Raw genomic sequence first — 23,067 nt, 5'->3', positions numbered from 1 at the left:
GACTGCACAGTCTGCATGTTTTTTCCTCACCTCCCAAACATGAACTCAGTATCAGACAGCTCAACTTCATCCTCTGTCCACCAACAGCTTCCTTGCCTCTCCTGCAGCAACTCAAAGCTCAGGTCTTCTGCTTTAAACAAGCTATGCTTGTTTTTAGTATACCTACTAGGAAAATCATGCGCCCAGCACATACACAAAATGCAGTCACAGAGTGCATCCTGACATGTTTCTTTCTCTGCTTTCCATAAAACATACAGCTATCACAAGCCTCAGGTTTTAGGAATTTGGGAGTAGAACACGAACACAGGCAGAGGAGGAAAGGAACAGACATGGCACACTCTACTCACAGTGAGGCCCAGCGCCGCCACATCCTGTGGGCCCAGCTGCCCTGAGCCCCTTGGAGAAGACCAAGGTGGCATAGAAATGGTCACTGCCACTCTTGCTACCTGGCCTCCCAGCAGCTTTCAGAAACAGAGAATTATGCAGAATGATTGCAAACAGGATTTCTCCACAGCACTTCACAGAAAAGATAGCACACAGGGCAGGCTGGAGGCAGCTGGACCATGACAGCAGCTCCATACCTGCCCCACTGGCCAGATCTCCCCATGTGCTAGTGTGATCAACTGAGTGTCAGAGAAGGGTTAATGCTGGAGCTGTTCCCTGGGCTTCTCAGCAGCCGCCCGCTAACATAAACAGGCTGCAGTACTCCCTCTCACTGTTTATACTGTCCTCTTAAAAAGGAAACTTTCTCCATCAACACCTTAATAAGTGGCAGTAGGTAGGCACACAATAAGCTTCACAGGCAGAGCTGCATAATTTACAATTAAAACCAGATTGATTTTGATGCTTCACACAAAGTTAGAATCAACATGCTCTTCAACTTAGCTTTCAATGAAATCTTGTGCCCTTCATGCAACTCATGTGCAGCCAGGGAAAAATTGAAGACAAAAAAAAAAAACAAAACAAGGTAAGAAATGGAGAACATACCTAGCTCTATCAAGATTCTTAGTGGAGGAGGACAAAACTCAACAGTTCAGAACATCACTGCTGCAATGCCTGTAGCAGGTATTTTGGGGTACTCCAATCAATCGAGAACAGCTTCTCTACTCAGCTTTGAGTAACGAAGGGTGGAAATAGGCTGCTGGCTCCACAGTGCAGGGCACAGCACAGCTCTGAACTGCATTTCATCAACCACATGCTTACACATAGCAAGACAGAAAAGTTACTAGAAATTTAAAATACTTTCATACACCACAGCAGCAACTCTGGTATCACCAGAAATGGTAATGTGCCATTCCACACGCAGCAATGCATGTGGATTATCTAATGAGAGCTTCCAGGGACTGCAACACCAGCAGGCTTCAGAGCTGGTCACAGACATTTGATTGTCACCCATCCCTCAAACACACAAGCACTTGCCATAAATTATTATGGTAAGTTATCAACAGATACTGCTTGTAGAGTGTTTTCATTATCTTAACTTTGCTATAAGAAAACAAGAGCTAGATAAATGTAGAGATAAGACTAATCTGAACTAACTCTCACTCGTTTGAGTCAAGTTAACAAAGAGCCTAAAACAGCACACTGAGAGAAAAGGCGTTCTTCTACATCCATGAGATTCCTACAGTGATGCTTCAGTACAGTTTCAGCATCCCAAAATACCACTCCACAGTTGTTGTTCACTTCAACAGAAGCCCAGGGTCAGCAAATGTCGTGGGAGGGGACACAGAAGAGCACCAATTTGATGTCAAAGGTTACCAGCATGGAGAAATAAGCAGCACAACCTCTCCTCCAAATTGTAAATAATAACTGAGCCCATGCAAAAAGAGGACAGAAAAGGCAGAAATGTACCCAGAGAAAAACAAACAAACCCGCCTTAATCGAGACCAAGTATCTTCTGGCAATACCAGCAGTAACAAAAACTTGCAGCAGAATTATTTTTAAGAGATTATATAATGGAATTAGATTAATTTCAAATTTGGTATTCTTAAATAATCCCCCAGACAGGCTGGACATTGTGGGTACAAAAACAAAAAGGAAGAGTGCTATTCAAATAATCAACAGACACACATTTTTTCCCTTATAGAAACACTACTCACTGACAATTTGTAGGAAACTGGTGTTAATACTTGCATGCAGATGTTGTACCTTCTAAAAATGCAAATATAAAGACAACCAAACTGAAAGGGACCTGAATCTCACAGGTAATCCTGGACGATGCATGTGCATTAACTGGGCTAAGAAAACAATCTGCATATGCCTGGCTATCAGCACGTACAAAGTAGTTTTCCTTTACCTTGACAAATTTCAGGATAATTCAAGAGAATCACGAGAAAGGGAGCAACATAAAAAATCCGATGCATTTTTATTTGTTTATCTGTTCATCAAGTTTGAGAAGTTACTGTTCACAGATGTCCAGCAGTCAATAGAAAAAAATGTGCACTTCACTCTTTACAATTTCAGTACAAAATCTGGTATTTTAGCCAATATATATACATACATACAGGACAACTTCTTAACATGAGTCTATAGAGAGATTCACCAGCACTTGCAGAAGTGCTTTCCATTTATTGCAAGCTCAGATGACAACACTGACGGTCACTGTGTCTCAAGCAAACCAAAATAACTTCTGAAAACACTGAGTGCCAGCCTGAGTCTTCCATGCCAGTTTCATTGAAGTTGATGTCTAAATCAAATTAAGCCATAATTGGCTCGATTTAGAACTACGTATACGCCAGCCAGTAAGAGGCTCAAATTAAGCTGGTCAAAAAATCTCAATAAGCCACACAGCTAGTACTACAAATACTCATTATTCACACGAAGCAACTCTGAAAGATGTTAGTCATCTAATGAAAACCTTGCCATAAAATGTTTAAACACACAAATCATAGAAAAGACAATCAGTACAATATAAAATGTAACAAAATACAGACCAGTGCGTTCTTGTGTCTGGATACATATGTTTCTATGACCACTTGGATGCATTCCTGCACAGAGATGTAAAGGAATTAAGTCTCCCTTTAAAAGAGATAAAATGAAAGCCATGCCAGTTCTTCCTGGGGACAGCCGTATCTGGCAGTGTTGAATCATTTTTTCACCAGACTGGTATCTCCCAAATACCAGTGTGGTTTTGAATTCATTTGGGTTTTAATGCATATTCTGCTTCAATACTTACAACAGCCTTACCCAAAACATCCACTAAGAAAATCTCTTAATGCACTGACTTTCCCGAGACCTGAGAACATGACATTCCTTTACAAAAAAAAAAAAAAAAAAGACAAAAAAAAAAAGTTCTCAAGAAAATCTCACTTGAATGAGGGCCAAGAGTAGGGTGAAACCAAAAACAGACACAGCCAGACATGTTTTTGCACAAGTCTGTCCTATCCACAGTGGTTTATTTTGTGAGATGCAGAGTATAAGACATTTGGAGCACCTAAGCACATCTTCACAACTGCCTCAGAATAGGCAAGGGCAGCAAGTATCCTTCTGATATCCTTTAGGGAATACCTCAGCACCAAAAGAAGCACCCTAAGCCACTTCCTTTAACAAAAAAACACCTACAAAATCACAGTATTAAAAAAAAAAAAAAAAAAAAAAAAAAGCCATTTTAGGGCCTACCTTCAGTATAATAAGGACAGCTGAAAAGAAGTAAAACAGTTGACAAAATACAGAAGCACCCCTTTAGATAACTATGGGGTTGGAAATATCCCATGAGATCCTTACTCTGGGGATATTCGACCTTAAAAAACAACAACAACAACAACAACAACAACAACAACAACAAACTGTGAACTCTGTAATTTTCCCAGTATAGATGCAGATCTCTGGGAAGTTTGACTCCTGTGCTTATAGGAAATACTCTGGGTCACCTTTCTCAGCTCGTTAGCAATGCTATGTGAGTACAGGGAGCACAGGTTGGGAGCCCTAGGTTTGTTGTCCTCTCAAGATGTTCTCTTGAATGACTTTACAAACTGACCAGTTCAGAAATGAAAGGGCCAATGGGAGTGGAAGCTCTTGGAAAGTACGAATAAAATAATAAAAAAGCATCAATATTGCCCTTCATTACAGCTAGATTCCAGAAAGAAGTCATCATACAAGACTGGCACCCAAGCACCCTTAATAGCTATAAACCACAAGCAAAAACATCTACTATTTTAAGTTTTGTCTGGGCTGTATATCAATTTCAGTTTGGTTTGGTTTGCTCTATTTTACTCTGTTGTTTTTCTCTTGTTACTCCTGAAAGCAATTCCCAGTCCTACTCTTATGACCCACATTAAAATTACCACATAATCTGTTATGAGTACAAACATGAGTGAGGTAAGGCCAGCGACATGCTGATGATTAAACTTAATTCATACAGTTTGAAAGTTACAGACACAACCAACATCTTCTGGACAATCCCTTCCAAAAGTGGATCATAAAATAAAAACAAAGAACCAGCTGCATTATTTTCCATATGAAAAGTTTTACAGAGCAATTGAAAAGATCCCTTAAAGCTTATTGTACAAGTGCACTACATTCGAGAAAATCTAACAAGATACCAGCCAACCTTCCAGCAACACAGCACCAAAACCAGCAAAAACATGCTTTTATTCCCAAGCCTCGTAAAATCCAGTTGCATCGCATAGACATGACTGAACAAGGCACGCGCTGTTAATCGGACCCGGTTAACGTGTTTTCTGCATGAGTGGCTGTTAGTTCAGCAGCAGCACTTTCCAGTAAGATCTCAATTGCATTTTACTGGTGTCCCCACCTTCCCCTGCAGCTTGTTGAGGCTACTGCCAGCACTGGGAAGGGCTCCAAGAGCAGCCATACTGTATGGAACCCAACAAACCTACACACAAGTGCTACAGCTTCAACAGCTGAAGTAAGCAAACCAGACGTAGCATTACTGCTCAATGATAGCACGGAGTTCACAAGCTGTGGAGCATTCCTAGAGAGCAAACACATTATGATTAGGTGCAAGTTTCAGGTAAAACTCCAGTAGCAACGAAGCTCACAGTGAAGAAGCATGGTCCTGAGCAGCAGAGGCATTTCTTCTTGCCCTGCATGCATCACAAACACTACGTTGGTAGTTTGATTCCCCATAACACAATCAGCTTAAAACCAAACGCTACCAGAGTGCTCATACAGGACAGTATAACTGCAATTTAAATTTGTTTTTGCTGTTACTTAATAGCTCAGGACACAGTTAAGGTCTGCTTAACCTGCACAAGTTCTGCCCCAAGTTTTAGGCCTTTTCTAATCATGACCTTGCAGAGGGTTGCTCTCTCCATGCATCTATTTAGGTGTACTCATCCATAGGAACATGCACCGCTTCCCAGGCACTCCGATTTTACTGTACATAAAAAGGCAATGCCTTACAGAGGACTTTCCTCATTTTAAAGGCTTTTGAAGAGAAGACTGAGCTACACTCTTTCAAGTATTTATCAGCTTTTCTGAGAACGTGTTTTAATGTGAGATGCTGCTACATACTGGGAAAAAAAAAAAAAAAAAAAAAAAAAAAAAAAAAAAAACCAACAACTTTGTTTTACATTTTGGAACTTGCCATTTGGTTAACACAAATCCTTCAAGACATTTACTGTTTTAGATGGGTTTGTTTAATAAAATGAAGCACACATACAACATATTTGCAGAATGACACCACAGCTCTATTGAGTTGGCTTGTGCCCCTCGGACTCGGGAAGCATGAAATTCCTCTGAGCAAGCTTTTCCCAACTCTGCTGTGTTTTCTCTTTATTCAGTTGTTATGGATTATTGGCAGCAGTTAAGAGAAATAAAAAACCATCGGTCACAGAGTTACAAAGGACATTTCCTTTCAAAGAAGTCAGAAAGGGCAACAATTAATTTTCTGGACTAAATGCAAGCTTTCCAAACATCTACATACAGTTAGAACAAGTTATTTTCCTACTGCTATCACAAGAGTCATTGCCTCACCATGACTTTCAGCACAATGAAGTCACAGACATTCAATATTGTCATAACTACAGATAAACATACTACAGACAAACACTGCATGCTACATATGTAAACAGACGGACAGCCATTAAGGTCAGAAAAGACTTTCAGACCACCAGGACTGACCTCCAGCTTTTCACAAGGCAGGACACCTCACCGAGCTCTCTTCTGCTGAGCTCAACAACCTGACACAAGCAGTTGTCCAAACAGATGCCTCATCTCAATGTAAAGGCATGAAAAGATGGGAAGGATTCTCCAGCTCTGTTCCTTCTCTCTGTAGTCTGCTCCAAGCATTACTCATCCTTACTCCTTATAATTTGTGCTTTATTTCCCATTCTAATTTGTCTGGCTTTAGTTCTTCAACCTTTAGTTCTTATAATAGCTTTCTACACTAGATTAAAAGAGCCCAGCATTCTCTTCACATGAAAATGCAATTGTCGTAAGCAAGCTCTTGGGTTTTTTTAATTTAATTCTCTAAGATTTTTGACAGACTGAATCCCACAAAGCCTCCTAAATATATTTAAGATATCACCAGTTGCCTGCATGCTGCCCCTCCAGAGAACTTCCAAGTGAAGGTGCTCACACCAGCTGCTTCCAACTACAGCTCAGCCTCTTGTTTAAGTTGCAAATGGTGACCAGTCTGAAGGAAAATGCACAGATTTTGTACTTGAAGGCACTTGCCATCTGCTGTCAACACTCCTAACTGTCATGTCCCCCACACACCCTTGCACCCCTACACTTTCCACTCTGTGTGTTGCAATTTTCCAGAGCTGTCTCTCCAGTTTGTCAGCATTCTTGGAGAAACAGCATAGCCAAGACTGCACCTACTGCTTAATGTCCTCTTCCCAGTGCCATTTACCCAGACAAAAACCAGTTCTGAAAAACAAGACTTGATCCTCATCCATAAATGCAAGGGCATTAACTATACTTGTAACAGCACCATGAAAAAGGTGCAGGCCTTCATTAATATCTAAACAAATCCTCAAAGGATACTAAATTCTTTCCAGTCTACAGTTTCCTTTTCCCAACCTGTATCCCTCATTACAAGTTGAACTTTCCATTTGGATGTTTACAGAAAATGTTACTCGAATAGCCCAGCTGTATCAAGTAATACACAAGTGACAGATAAGTGACTGTCCTACTTTCTTCATTATCTCCCATTCCGCTATAGTCTATGACATCATAAGTTGCAGCAATCCTGTTTTCAAGCAGTATTCAAGATGCTTCACTGATCGTTACTGAGATCCACCAGTTGGTTGACTTTGAAGCAGCACGTTACTGACACTACCTAGCACTGACTGTGCTTATCTTTTGATTTTTAGTATCTGTCAGTGTCAAAATGTACACAAAGAACAGTGCAAACTGACACTGGACAGAACGCATACACCCTTTACCTTCATCAACAAGAAAAAAATTGAGATCCTTCCACACAATTTTAGACAGTAACTTGCTTAATCATGATCAAACACGCTTATCACATCACTAAGCTAACACAGTTACTGCAACAGTAGGTGAATTCAGGTATCTGGTTATTTCCTGAGCACATCACCCTTACTGCCACTTTGCTGTCCTTCCACTTGTAACACTCTTTCTTAAATGCTCTGATGGTACTGTATAAAATGATATCCTGTATAAATGTAAGATTATACAGTATCTGGTGCCGTCTGTTGCCCCAATGGTGACCTGCACACAGACTGGGGTTCTGCGAGGACAGCAGGCACCGCATCTCTGCTGGGGCTGTGCAGAGCCAAGGGTCAAGAGGATTTCCAGGTAAACCTCTTATGGATGGCTAAGCTGCAGTAAGCAGTCATTCTGCCTTTTCCCACAGAATGGCTACAGGACCAGTCTGTCTTCCCAGGCCCACAGGAAGCCACTGGAGAAGGTGACTGACATGCTGGTTAGCCTTAAACCACATTGTGAGACAAATGCAACTGTGGGCAGCTTGGAGCCCACAGAGCTACAGCGGAGCTCCTGCAGTGGCAGGGCAGAAGCAGCGCCTCGCAGCACATGTGGCGCCTATAGTGAATGTACAGACACCAGCCACAGTGCTTGTGACCACACATAAGGAGGAGAAAACCAACGCAGGCAGAGACAAGGAACACTAGACAACGACACCTAACAACACAGCCAGTGTCATCAAATGGGAATTACTGGGATTACGGGTGCAGGAGTTTTCCTCCTCCTCTGGGTCAGAACAGAGAGGAGCTGCACCACCAGGAAGGCAGAGGAGGGTGGCAAAAAAAAAATAAGAATGCTTTAAATCAGAGACAAATACAGACAGAGCCCCCTTGGCAGGTATTTGCTGTAACAACACCCAGTTACATAATGAAACATAAAAAAAAACAGGATAGATTGCTTCAATTAACTGGAGAACAGAAAACAAAAGGCACTTAGGTCCTTGTTTACACAGCAAAGAAATCAGAAGTAAACTCTTACCTCCTTTTCTATTTTGAGCAGCTTCTTCACAGCCACCTCCTTGTCCTGAGAAATCCATCGGGCTCGATAGACGCTCCCAAAACTCCCCCCGCCGCAGTTTTCAAAAAACTGCAAGTCATCAAATCTAATTTGCACAAATGAAGCACTGGAAGACGACATCTCATAATGACAAAATATACCACAGCAAAACCTGCAAGACAAAAGCTGCAATCAATACACACTCACCACAGATTTATGGACCTTCTTACCTATGATCGGACACCCCAAACCAAGAACCTGTTGCAATAAGGACGCTGCAGCAAAAATCTACTGATCATAAGAAGGAAAAGCCTATGAGCTCGCAACCCAACAGGCTGTGCAAATGTTTACATTATTTGCACAAGCTACTAGGAACAGCTGGGAGACAGAAGGGACTAAAAATACTCCTCCTGAGCACCTTGGAAGGAGATGAGCAGAAAGTGCACGTGTCCCCGTGTTGCCAGCACTGAGCTCACTAGCAAACGGAGCTGTGTTTTCAGCTCCTAGCTCACACAGCAGCACACTGAGCACACACACACACGGCACACAGTGTGCACACTGCCGGCCAGGTACGAGCTCTGTGCTGGGACACCCAAAAGCCTGACCACAACAAGTGTCTCCTTCCAAGTGAGTCAGTTCTGTGCACATGTTACAGCGCAGCGCGAGCTCACGGTAATTTATGTAAGCTACAATATGCGAAATCGTGCAGCATGTGCCAAGACCGGCTTCGGCGGTTTTGAGAGACGATCCATTTTGGCTGCCAGGAGAACAGAACGTCCTTCTCATAGATCTCAAAGCAATAAGTAAGCCACGTGCCTGCTGTAGACTTCAAGCAACACTAACATCTAAGTGAGTGGATAGCATCTAATTTTAGGTTCCTTTTTCACTGGTCACGGATCGGCAAGCTCTAAGGTCTCCAGAAAAGAGTAGAGCAGGCAGGATACTACAGAACAAGAACTGTGAGACTGCAAGAGAAATCTTCACCGCTTCCACAAACCTGCCTGAATCATCATCGTGTTACTGCACAGGCAAGCAAGAAGAGTGAGCATACAGCATTGGAAGAAGGAGAGATAGGGCTGAATAGATCAAACAAACAGAGGTTTGGTTTTGCTGGTGAAAACCACATCTGCAGTTACACCCATCAATCTACTTTGCACCAGAAAGCCCTGCATGCCAGAGGCTCCTGGGGATGGCACCAGGCTTCATGCACTGTCTGGGGCTGGGAGCTGCACGTTTCATGTACCTACTTCTGCCTGCCACACAACCAACAGCCCTTCTGCAACACAAAGACACAGTTTTCCCCTCCCTGTTCTCCAAAACGTGTGCATAAGTTGATTATCAATTTGGAGTATCATTTGACCATAAATTTGTTGCACTGTCCAAACAAGCCATGAAGATACTCTGATTTTTTTCCATGTTATACAGAAGAGCATACGGTCTTTTCTAGAACTGGCTGGTGTGCTGTAAATCTCCTCACTACCAACAAGGCTGGAGGCAGCAGCTGCTGGGCTGTGACAAGGAGCCCGCAAGAGGCCTGGTGCTGGCTGCAGAAATCCCTACAGCAGGAAATTAAGGCTGCTCTTCCAATATCTGTCCGCTCCTCTGCTGGTACAAGTGCCCGGACCCTTCTGCTGACCTTCTGTTCTTGTTTTAAACCTGCTGTGTTGTCATCGGATTTCCTTTCATCTCCTGCATTCCTATGGAAGATCAGGGTGATCTTCTGCACTGCCCAAGCACATGCTTTCTCTGAAGAAAAGCTCAAGGGGAAGGAAAATGGTCACTCCTGCAAATGGGGAGCATAATGAAGGCAGCTCTGACTTTTTGCTTCTTTGTCAGCGCTGCTTAATTACCTGCTCTTCAGAAACAAAAGCACATTTGTCATTTCTAATTCAGCCATCCCCCCCACCAATACTGTGTACATGTGCCTCAGAATATATAGCACCTTGCAGGCAAATAAACAGATGAAATCACCAGTTTGAGCAACTTACGGCATGGCTCTGAACACACTTATGCAGGTAGGTAACAATGGTGAAGAGAACAACCTCCCTACTGACAGCAGAAGGGTAATACCACTCACAGGCAAAAGCTTACGCACCACAGTGGGACCATAGTGCGATCAGCTGACAGCAGGTGGTAGTAATGGAGGTGGCAGAAGGAGCAGAACGCCACATGAAGGGAAAAATGCATCAAAGGAAACAAACATTTCTGGCCTTTACCATAGGAATGTGATAACTCTGAAAAGCTGTCAATTATTTTAAATTACTCTCCATCCAAAAACAAACAAAAAAACAACCAAACAAAAAACCCTATCAATTTAATTAAATGATTTGACTTCTTAAAGTTAGAACAAGCTGTTTTTCTGACTTCACTGAAGAACAGACCTCAGCATTTACTAATATGCAACAACATCCACACCAGACGTTTGTCAAATACAAGTGAGTACCCACTTGTGCATCCTCCCTGCTGCTTAAATGCCCACCAATTCCCAAACCTTTCTGCAATGAAAATGTGGTGCCCAGCACACAGGCATTCCAGAAGCTACTGTTTTAGCACCTTTTCAGATTTATCTACAACAGTCAGCTGCTAATGCTACAGTCACCAGCATACAATAAAGTAACTCAATTGAAAGAGCAATTTGTGGGTTTCTATTAGGTCCTCCAATATGTTTTTTTCTAGAGAAAGTGGAAGAGTCATAGCTGGACATTCTTCATTTAGAGATCTGTAAATAATGACAGACTAAGGTAGGCATAGTTTTCTTCCAGATGAAAGAACAAACCCATTTCAATATTACCCCATGATTCTGGATGCGTGGCAGTTAATCCTCAATTAGACTGATCAATCCCATTGTTATCTTAGAGAAAACAACTGTTTAGAGCAACAGCTGCATGTGACAATTACACACACAGTTATTAACTTGTCATCCTGTTCGAAAAGATGCTTAACAATCTGAGTTTACACCACTGGTTAAGAGAAATATCTGGTATTTCCTTAAACTCCAGATTCTTATGTGTATCCAAAGCAAGTGCATCACTCCACCCAGGCGCAGTGTGTTTGCAGACCATACACTTCCAAGCCAGGAGAACAGCCCTGCCACTGTCTTCCAGGCCCAGGGCTGGTTTTTGGCTGTAAGCATTTTGGGGGAGTGCTGTCTACATCTCAGAGTACCGAAATAGGAAAAAAACAGCCACCAATACTCCCTCCTGCGCCCCAGAAGGGGCTGAGCAGCAGGGGGATAGCTGGGAGCAGCATGCTGCCTCATTCCTCGTGCAAGAGCCAGGGCCCTGCTGTTCATCACTGCTGCTCCCTGGCACTGACAGCTTCCCCTTCATGGCCTGTGAGGCACAAGCAGCGGGAAGGGAGAGTCCAACACCAGCTGCACTGTGACTGCAGCTCAGCACATGTCTGCACTTTAAACTGCATCTCACGACTTGCACATGCACCTAGAAGCTTCAGATATTTGACTGCTCCAAAAGACACCAAAATAAAATAAAATAAAATAATAATAAAAAAAAAAATCCACAAACCAAAATGCAACCACCACCTTTATATCTATGCAAGAAAACCCCTCTGTAATTCAGTCCCTCTCCTCAGTGTATGGCTCCTCAAAGCCGAATTTAGTGCTTCTTTCGAGAAGGCATCCTGCCAACAAATTGCCAATAAAGTAGTAGCACACTACACTTGTGCTATCTTAAAATACACAGTAGAATGTGCCAAGTTTCCTTATTTGGCAAAACAGCCCTTTTGCTTCCAGGATCTTTGACCACCCATTTTTAGATCTCAATCATCCTTTGTATCCACCAGGGCCTGCAGGCCACACAGACACCAACCTGGGCTACTCCAGCTGCAGCTGGTTTGGAGTTTAACAAAAAAGAAAAAGAAAAAACAGAAAGCCACACAAATGCAAAAACAAAAATGTCCTGCAGCACGGTTTCCTGCCACTTAGTGTGAACAGAAAGCAGAGAAGGAGCGGTACAATCACTGTGCTATAGGAGGTACTGCAGAAAGTTTTTCTGTGAGAGACCCTTTAATAACGTTGAGAAATGCTAATGGCTCAGATGCAAACAAACTCCATGCACGCCTCCAAACTAAATGTATCCAAACCCAAAGTTATAGTAACACCACAGCCCCTGCACTTCCCAGCCTCCCCTGACCAGACCCAGAAGCAGCAGTGCAGGTGTCAGCAGTCCGGACAGTGCCTTGGTTACATGAGTAGCAGCATAGCAGCACCCGCGCATGCCCTGTGTCAGAGGACAGGAATTTTGCCCAACGTCCATTAATAACGTTTCTAATTTCATTTGAATTTATACAGACTCTGGCACTACTGAGAAAAAGAGAGAGAGAGAGAGAGAGATTGAGCTGAAATAAGTTGAGTACTTCAGAAAACAAACTGCTCTATCCTCACCCGGAGCCCCACGAGCAGCAGAGACCGTCACACTCTGCACAACCCTAAGGGCTCTCCCTGCCACCCCGCACCGATGGCAGCAGCACGGCCGCACCTGCGCGGGGTGTGCGGGGCCGTCGCCAGCACCGCACAAGGCTGCAGGGCACAGGCTGGAGCTCCGGCCCGGTGCCGTCCCCGCGGCTAACCCGGCACCGCCATCGTTCGCACCGTGCCACCCGCACGCCGGGCTCACTCCCGGCAGGTAACGCAGGCGGGCTTCCAAGGGCTTCAAGGGCAAAGTCCTGACAACGCTGAACTGCACGCCTTTCTGCTGGGCAGAAAGCTGCGACGTTCTCGGGCGGTGACCCCGCGGATCCGGCGCTTCTCAGCCCCTCCGCCCGCGGACCCGGCAGGGGGAAGCGGCGCACGGCGCGGGACCTCGAGGCAAAGCGGCCGCACGGCGGAGCGCCGCTCACGTGTGCGCGGACAGCGGCCAACTTGGGCAGGCACCGCGAAGTGCGGGAGAGGACGGAGGGAAAGGTTGGCAGCGCTACGGGAGTGCGGAGTGGGACAGAAGGGAAAAGAAAAAAGAAAAGAAGAGGGGAAGAGAAGCACGTCGCACCTTAAGGTCCAACCCGAGGGATCTTACGACCACAGCGCACAACGACGCGGCGGGCACGCGAAACGCGAAGGAACCGCGTCTCTCCCCCCTTCCCTCCCTCTGTCCGCGACATGTCGGGACACGCGGCCCTGCGCAGCGCTCCCCGAGCACTTCCCAACTCGTCCCGGCATTCCTCCCATCCCTCCTCACCTTTCCCGAGGACTCCGGGCTGGCGGCCGACCCCGAAGCCGCGGCCCGCTCGCCGCTGCTGGAGGCTGCGACCGGCGCTAGCGCGTCTCCCCTCTCCGTCCCCCGCGCTTCCGGTTCATGCCGGGGAGCCGCCGCCGCCGCCCCCGCACCGCCCGCCCGCGGCACCACCCCGAGCCGTGGGGAGCCAACCCGCCGCCGGAGGGCGCGGGGAGCCGCTGCGAGAGCCTGCACGAGGGGCGAGAAGCCCCCCAGACCTCTGACGCGTTAGGACACCGGGGGGGATTCGTGCCCCTCGTGCCGGCGTCTGGCCGTGCTCCCCACACACGCACAAAAACAGCCCCACCTGGCCTCTCCATCAACACTCAGGGGATGAGAGCAGTGGGAGGTGATGCCAACGAACTTTATAGAAGGGGATATAAAGCTGTATAGTTATGAATTACAGCCAAAATGCTGAGGTGATGGTAGTTCATAGTGAGAAGGTCTGGTGGAGAAGGGGACAGCACTGACAGCACGACCCCAGCACTTGGGATCAACCTCAGGTCTGGCAGCAAAATGGCAGCACCTCTCTCCTCACTGCACACACTACATCCTCACAAGGCACACAGCCCTCATCCAAACGTTCCGCTGGCACTGCCATATGCTGCTGTTACGGAAGAGCTTTTGCAACTTGAAAATTAGCTGTCATGTTTAGAGGAAGTGACTCAGAAGACTCAGGGGCAAGCAGGATCTTTCTGCTGAGGTAAACACATCGCACGGATGTGATGCTAAGGCTTTGGTATTGGCATCACGCAGGCTGTACTGCCCATCACTGCCCTGTGCTGCACTCCCAGCTCTTCCAGTGGTGCCCATACTTCTGGAAGACCTCCGACCCTTGGTATCACTTGTGGTATCCCCCATCCATTGTTACATCCATGTGTCAATACGGCATATAAAAATCAGCTGTGCTGCACAGTGAATCACGAAGAGGTGGGTAGCATCGCTCTGAATCACGCACATTAACTGTACATCACTGAGATGTGTGGTATCGAGGTGAATCATGGAAGAACTCCATGCTGGTGAATCAAGTACAGTGATTCCATGAACATTAGAGGGTTTTCCCCCAGGCATGTTATTCTGCCACAAGCAAGGGGAGGCTGCCAAAAGTTAAAAGCAGTAGGACTCAACCTGGCTTTGCCTGGGCACCCATCTCAGGCACTTTCTGTCTGAGCTATGCCTGTGCAGTACCCAGGGATGGCTGTGAGCGTGGGCCAGTCTCCAGGCAAAGCCAAAGGTGCAGCTTTGTAAAGAAAAGCACAGGTACCAACAGAAAATGGCAGGAAGCTCACCCTCTGGAGGAGGAGGGGTGCCACTCAGTCTCATCAAGGCTGTGACTAAGGTGTTTATCCTTCCTGTCTGAGACAACTGCCTGTTAGTCAGATGGCTTCAAAATCTATTTAAATGTTAAATAGCTCGATCCATAGGCATCTGCTTCAGACAGCAGTGTGCTTGCACTCAGAGGTCTCCTGCTTCAGGTATTTTGTCCATGGGGCCATGCAGAATTAGGATATATCAAGTCTACCTTTAGGCCCTGTCTGTAGAAATAAATCAATTACTGCAGCAGAGTATGAGATAGACCATTAGCCACAGTGGTGGCAAATATTTCCTGCTCCAGGAGTAGGAGTGCAGAGTCTATGCCAAGGGCCGTGCAAATGAACCCAATGGCACTTCCTCTACTAGAAGGCAGTGGATCACACAAGCAGGAGCCTGCACCTCTGCTGCGCCTGATGGTTACTGTCAGGCTTACGTGGTAAACTACCACAAAACTTGTTTTCATGGCAATAACTAGGTCTTAAGTGTGTATTTTGGGTTTGTATTCTCTGTGCTTTCTGGTTAACAGGTGTTCAGATATTTTCAAGCTTCTTTCCAGTATCATAAGAACTGAAAAATGGACTAGAAAGGAACAGAAATCTGGGCAGTCACATTTCTTGTGTGGGTTTAACACCTCTAAAGCAGCGGGCCAGCTTGTGGCAGGCTACTTTTTCTTCTTTGTGAGGCAGAAAATTGAAACTGTTATACTAACCTCAGTCTTCTTCAGTGTGTGTGCAGAACATAGGAAAAGAAGATGTTTAACAGTAAACAAAAGTTATTGTAAAGCAATGACAATCATGTTAGAGAAGGGCAGCTCTAGCAACTTTTGACTAAATTTTAGTTTCATGTCAAATACCTCTTCACAACCCGTTGCCACACTGGGCGTGCAGAGACGTCTCCTGCCTCGCAGCATGGAAAATTGAGCTTCATGCATGCATCTAGGCAGGTTGAGTCGCCCTGGCTGCCAAAAGCTGCCTCCTCTGCCCCACCAGCCCCACGCCCACCACTGCCCTGCCCAGCAGAGTGCTGCTAGGTGCCTACTGAAGTGGGCTGAGAAGATCTTTGGACAAAGAGCGTGGCTTTTCCCAGCTCAGTGCCTGCATGTGGGTCAGTGTGCAGTCACACAGCCCTGTGCCAGCGCGCAGGTGGAGGGCAATCGGAAGGAGACAGTGTGGAAGTGCTCTTCGAGTAGTGGCAGGGAGTTCTGCCAGCTTGAGGCACTTGAAACTCGAGACACGGATCATTTAGAGGAGGACACCTGCTCCATATTTTTCAGATCTCCTTCAAGACTAGTTCAGAGTTCAGCTCAGTGCTCAGTGCTCCTCAGTTCCCAGTTCTGAGATTTCTCTGAAGTGCTATGTGTGCTTCTCAAGCTGCAGCGGCTTAATGAGCTTTGAGCTCAAAAATGTTGGCCTGAAAATGTGGGTTCATGCCTGGCTGAGATGCACTGCCTGCAAAGCTGTGCACACTGCAGAGGTAGCACAATCATGTGCTGGGATTGATCCTACCAGCCTAAGCCTTGGTGGAAGTGAAGTGGTGGCATGAAATGTCTGTAATTGGTACCATCAGGTTTGTGCCAGGAACAGGCACACCAGCAGCTTGCCTGCTCTGGGTACCCTGCCACATCTCTGGTGCCAAACACACTCCACAGCTCTTTTCCATGATCAAAGGGTAGTTTGTGTGGTGCCCACAGGAGTCCTTCTCTAAGATGGAAACAGAGAGCTCCAGGAGCTCCAGTAGTGGAAAATGGAAGGGATTGCCTTTAGCTTGGGCTTGAAGGCATGTCTTCTTCCTGCAGCAAATGGCACAATGGCAGTTTGCCCACAGACATTCCCCATGCCCACATAACAAGCACTGTGCCTCCCATATGTCTCAGCAGCCTGGTCATCCTGTAGCACAGAGAATGGCAGAGCCTGCAGAAGCCAGCACACACCTTGCAGTCCCAACTGGCTGCTGCTTTGTTTTGCAGCTGTTCTTTCATCTGGCTTTTGTGTCAGAGAAAAAAGTAAGGTACATGTGAAAGCACCCATGTTGTACATTTGACATGCAACTATACATATGCAATGATAGAATACTAATTTTAAATTAAAAATAACATTTGTATGATTGCACACATGCAATACAGGCATCCCTGTGGCTATGGAGGCCTGTATGTGCTGGGTATCACTAATGCTTCAGGACTGACTTCCATGAGCCCAACATTGTGTGCTCTGTGTGCAGTGGTTTTCAGAAGGGGCAAGTTGCAGCCCATACTCTGTGTGTCTTTTGGGCCGGCATGTGTGCAGTATGAGAGCACATGGAATTTCCACAAATATGCCAGTATCATTAACAATGAGATAGAAATGAGATGGCAAAGTATTATCAAGAAATACATTTCCTGATTGTTTTGTGAGACCAATTGATTCAGCTTTTACTGCCACTACCATTTTCAGCTAATCACCTTACTTGGCTGTTATCCAGCCAGTAGGATTTTGCTCAGTTCCCATTTCATTACATATTTTTTAATTACATATATAGCTTGTACTCATTCTTATTATTAAATTTTGTGGTCCAGTAGATTTAATTTGTTGCTCTAATTTCTGCACTTTTTCCCCCTCTAAACTACAATGCAGTTTAACACAATTTCCATTGTTTTAAAGCTATCCTGAATTCATTGCTGCTGTGCCTGTTTGTGTTTTACAGCTCATTCTGGAACAAGCTTCATGGGAGCAGCAGAGCCTTGATTTCCACATGATGTTTTCCACCACTTGGTCACAGTCAGCCTGTGCAGAGGCCAGGACTGTTCCACCAGGAAGGACCGCCCAAGGAAGATGGCAACACAGAAGGTTCAACAGCTGATCAGTCTTCTTTGTTAACACTTATTAATATCCAGCTATTTAGTACACTGATTTACCTTTCTGGAAATGTAAAGTCAGTGGATGCAGGAATAGAACCGTGGGATCATTAAAGTTGGAAAAGACTATTAAGGTTGTCTAAACCAACCATCAACCCATCACCAGCATGCCCACTAAGCCATGTCCCTCAAGCTTGAAAAGCTTGAAAGCTTTTTGGCCACTACTGACAGAAAGCATTAGCTCTTTTGTAGTTACATATTGCTACAAGCTTACATTTTTTGCTGCTTGTTTAATCCAGAGTATATTAATTAGAAACATATCCACATATTGCAGATCACATCTTTTTCTGTTTGTGTTTAGATGTGAAGTAAGTCTAGAAAATGTCTATAACATTAGGGTGCCTCAGAAAAGCACAACTTCTAGATAGATCTGTTCAGCTATCCCATCTTGGTCCCTTTGCCAATATTTCCAAGAAATGTGACCAGCCCCCACAAACACCAGCACACTATGAACAACAGCAAGTTGTGACAGGAAGGGAAAAAAATCCGTGCAGATCTCTAACTAGTTTCTGGAAGCACTGCTAGCCACTTGGGAGCATCACAAAAGAGTTGCATGCTAGACAGCTAGAACAGGAGAAACATTAGGGCAGGAACTACAAATGGAAGGAAATGCTGGATTTCAAACAGACGCTCAGCAGCAGCCTGCCAGTACTGCAGCCCTCAAGGGTCAGTCCTACAGAGAATGAGAACATCTAAAGAAAACCGGAGGCAACATTGGCTCTCTGTTATCTGAGAAGAGCCACAATGCTGCCGAGAGTACTCCTGCGCAGAAATAATGTATACCTGTGAAAAACCACAAAGAGTCAGCGAATGCAGTGAGCAGATTCACTTGCTGGCTCGTACAGCATCTGAAGAAAGAACTATTTAAAAACACAAGAGGTGGTGTTATAATGAGGAAACCATGGAGAGCAGGAAGCTTATGATTATTGACAGAAGTTGATTAAGAAATGGATTATTGTCTGGTAGAATAGTGGAGAATCTACTGTCACCACTAACGTAGGTATCTTAATGTAAATTTCTTCTAATTGAAGTATTCATTTACAATCATTATTTTCATTGGTAATGTGCTTTATTTGCATTTGAAAGCAGAAAGAGGAAAAAAATGGAGCACAACTCACTGACCCCTGCTATGTGATAAAGGCTAAGCTTTTTGTCACTCTGACCCAAATGGATTAAGGCCAGGAAATAAAGGTCAGTCTCTACCAGTACCCCTATGTGTCACATTTTTGTAACATGGAGTTTCCAAGAAAAATATTCCAATTTGCGTCAGTAATTATGTGTTCTTTATGTATTTTCATATCAATTTCTGAGTTTTTTTGAATTCAAAGATTACCTTTGAGTGCCAAGCCTATTCAAATCCACCCTTTTGTGAAATATCCCCCAGCAGTTAAGCATGTATTGTGGATTTTGTAGCTGTACATGCTCGCTTTATTTCACTCATTTAATTGTAAGACTTTACCTTTTTACAAATAGTCCCTTCATCACTTGAGCCATAAGCCATCAAGACCTGAAGACCACAGATGGATTACATTCATCATAGATCTTGCAAGGTATTTCCTTAGTTAGAGAGGACTATTTTCTTGCTAATACAGGGCTCAGAGCAGATTAAATGAGAGTGTGTCTTTCCTGCTGTGGGATGGCAAAGCTGGACTATGGCTTCTCACCATGGGGAGAACCTGGAAATCAGGTTTTAGCTACTAACAGTGTCAGGGAGTCCCTTGCCCTGCAGTAGTGCAGCCTGAGCTGGTCAGGAATGCCCCTGCCATGCCCAGTATTTCCCTGGGCCTCCCCTGGTCTCCCTCAGCCTGGCTCAGGGCAGAAGAGGAAGCTGTGGCCTGGCAGGACATAGGGCTGTGCTGTGTGTTTGAGCTCTGGCTGAACTCAGGCAACCAGAGAAGTTTCTGGCTTAGTGATTTCAATGACAACTTTTAATCTGGTCATTATTTTCTTTTATTGCTAATACACTGACCTCTCGTGACAGCTACTGCTTGTGCCTGCTAAACTTTAATGCAGGATAAAGTAAAGAACATTATGATTATTTGAAAAGGCACGGTGTAATGCATTTCAGATTAACAGTGAAAGAAAGGCTATTCAAGTTAGAGCTTCACTTCGCCATATCACTCTCTATGCTGCTTTCCTTGTTATCAGTACAAAAAATGAAATGGGAATAGCACATCTTTTAATTTTCTTACACTATTACCTCTTGATTTGCATTCAGAGCTCCCAGAAGAAATACTGCTGAATTCAGAAGTAGTCTATTTAAGCTGCATGGTGTTTAAAAATTGCTGGAAGAGGTTAAGGTGCTGTATATTATGCAGTTGACCTTACTAAGAAGCTACGTTAACAATTTAGACTTATAATTTTCTGCCGTTACATTTTGTTAACTTTTTTTTTTTTTTTTTTTTTTTTTTGGAAGCAATATTCATCATCTCTTTTGGAATCCCTGCAGCTTAAACCTTTTGATTTCTTTCTGACTCACTTTGTAAGATTTTTAAATTATATTTAAACTTCTTGCACTTAAAAGGTTGTTTTGCCACTATGTCTTTGAAAAGAGGGGTTTATTTTGTCCCTGTTTCTTTGTACTTGGTCTGCTGAGGCCATGTGCCTTCACAGCACTTTCCTTAGGAGGAAAAAACACAAAATCCTCCATGAGTCCTACAAACACGTCTGAACTCTTTTGTCTGGCAGCAACTTGTCTTTACAGCTGATCAGGTTAGAACAAAGTGTCTGGATCCTGCCTTTACTGAACAGCAATAGCCTTCTGGTACTCTGGGTTTGGCCTCCCTGGACTTAGCTTTTGTTCCATGGCTTTACATAGTGTTGACCAGCACCAGGGCTAGGCATGGAGAAAAACAATAAATCCTAACAAAGCTACAACAGGAAAATGTGCTGTGAAGGGGAGAGCACAATCTTGTAACCCTTTTGATTCTGTAGCTCTTAGTAGAGATTTTTATGCTCCATACTTACTGCAAAAAGCTGTATCAGTTGTGGGATGATGTTAGATGTTTTCCAAAATGCCCAAGGTTTTACCATACAGACTCTGGGGTCTGCAACCTTACGTGTCCCCAGCAGTAGGATCATGGATGCTGCCTCAGATTGCCTCCCATCTCTAAAGCACCACTGTGACTTTGCTAGCAAAGAAAATGGGGACAGGAGCTTGGGGCCATGAGCTGGCTTTAAGTCCTCTTTGGCTCTTGAGACCCTAAGTTATAATCCTTTTTCTGAACAGCTTTACATTTGTGCAGTCTGAAGTGCTGATATAAGTACCTGCTCAAGCAGTATGGGGTGCGGTGTGAAATCTCCAGGTTCCTTATGGGCTGCAAGGGGAAAATTCAGACAGGCCAAATGTCTCCCATTTTCAATGAGAACAGCCCCACCAGATCATGCCTGGACACTCCTATGCTGTGTGAGTTGGCACATGCCAAAATCAGGCCAAAAAGAATGCTACAACTCACCCAGCGTGGACCCAGCAGAGCGCTCCAACGCATGGAGTTGTGACTCGTGGCTGCAGGTGCAGAGTGAAGGCAATAGAGTTATTAATACATTTCAATGTTTCCGGAGTTCCTTTTCATTCTTCATGCTATTGCGACACTGAGGCTTCAGACAGCAAGAGCAATGGATCAACAGCTGCTTTCCAGTTGTAAAGTCAACAGCAGGAATGAGAGGAGCCCCATACAGATCCTAGAGCCAGAAGGTAGCTTAATTCATTTAATCTCTAGGTATGTCGGCTGTGATCAGTGCCATAGCAACTATCTGAGCCACTCGAATGAGTGAGATGCACAGATAGCGAGCTGTTATTTATACAGCAGCCCTTATTGGAAAATTTAAAAATGCCAGACACCAGTTTCATTGAGATAGGTAAACTGCATTTGTTTGTTGACACTGAGGTGCCATAAAATCTCTGAATCACTGGGATGTATCTACGTGATAGAGACTGGCAACAAATAAGTGAGGCAGTTAGAGGCTCTAAGGAATAAAAGAATAAATAAAGGGGATAAAAGCACATTAAATGGATGAAGAATCAGCCCTTGTGCAGAGCCAAGTTGAAACTTGGCAGCTTTATAAACCAGTTAACACAGTAATAAATGAAAGTCCAAACAATAGGAATAAATCTGGAACAAATATAATCATGAACTTAGAAATGTTATGAATTTATTGTAAAGATAAAAACATCTTATGAATTAATTCTATCCCTGAAGTTTATTCTAATGCATGCTTTGCTTCTGGGAAGAGTCTGTATCTGAAAGAACTATAAGAAGTATACTCATAGAACAGTACAAAGGAAAATAAGAAATATTTATCACTTGAAATAACAAGACAGAAACTCGTCTCTATGGTTTTAGCTGGTTTTCCTCTGAATCATCTTGAACTTCTAGTCAGACAGCAAAGTTAAAATAAATTATGTCATCATGCTGCAGAATATTTCTTAACTGCGTAATTCTTTCCTTTGCAGAATGCAGGTACAGAACAGCTAGTAGTCTAGCATATCAGTGTTTCCCTGGTGATCCTCAGCTTTTGCAGACTTTGATTTAACTAAAAAGTTGGAATTATTTTTAGAGATTAAAAAAATACAATCTTTCTATGTACACTGACAGCACAGCATCCTGCTCAACTCCAAGAAAAGTATACCCTGTGTCTGAGAGGTAGTCTGTATCAATAAGGGAATCTCTGAAACTTAATCATGAGAAAATACCTGCAGCTTCTAATATCAGGCTTAATTGGTTTTATAAAATTCAGCTTCCCTGAGCAGAGCTGGTGTGAATACAATAGGAAGGACTTTGGCCATGCAAACATTATCATTTTCTTGGCACCTGCCAGGCCCCACACATGCTTGCTCAGCAACAGCACAGCCATCCCAGGGAGCATTCAGGTACTCCTGATCACCAACGGCCCCAAACAGATCACCTTGTGGTTCTGGGTCCTGTGGAGGGCAGCAGCCAAGGTGTTACTCAAGGTAAAATCTTGTCCGAGGTCAGTAGGTCAGAGCGTTCACATTTGTGAGTGAGGACAAACTTCTGAGTTAACTAAAAATAAGAATTCATCACTTCTTCATTTAAATGTTTCCACTATAAGTGGTTTCTATCTTTACATAGGAGTGTCAGGGCCCTTCTTAGCCTGAAGGCCCAGCAGAATACAAATGAATTTACTGCACCTGCCAACAAACAGCACTAGGACTTATGCAGGAATGAAGCTGAAAGTGCAAATAAGGCCAGTGACAAAACC

General features: G+C 44.3%; 1 protein-coding gene across 12 annotated transcripts in view; it reads right to left on the bottom strand.

Annotated features, from left to right (window-relative positions):
- MAP3K20 (mitogen-activated protein kinase kinase kinase 20) overlaps positions 1 to 13,716 on the bottom strand; it is an 84,159-nt gene extending 70,443 nt beyond the window's left edge. For 7 of the 12 annotated variants that reach the window (XR_014947976.1, XR_014947977.1, XM_085552545.1 and 4 more), the window contains exons 1-2: positions 8,831 to 9,182; positions 8,395 to 8,584 (exon numbers count right to left, since the gene is read on the bottom strand). Coding sequence is in view for 9 of the 12 variants with exons in the window: in XM_085552545.1 (XP_085408671.1) it covers positions 8,395 to 8,584; positions 8,831 to 9,060 (420 nt within the window). In the remaining 3 variants the exon portion in view is untranslated. Of the gene's footprint in view, positions 1 to 8,394; positions 8,585 to 8,830; positions 9,183 to 13,415; positions 13,554 to 13,604 lie in introns of those variants that run through there. The other 5 variants (XR_014947978.1, XM_015868486.3, XM_085552552.1 and 2 more) reach the window with 2 other exon arrangements.
- Positions 13,717 to 23,067: the final 9,351 nt, after the last annotated feature.

Source organism: Coturnix japonica, chromosome 7, assembly GCF_054131305.1.
Source record: "Coturnix japonica strain WE chromosome 7, WE-NBRP24, whole genome shotgun sequence".
NCBI classification, from domain to species: Eukaryota; Metazoa; Chordata; class Aves; order Galliformes; family Phasianidae; genus Coturnix; species Coturnix japonica.
This window is presented reverse-complemented; position numbering and strand designations above follow the sequence as displayed.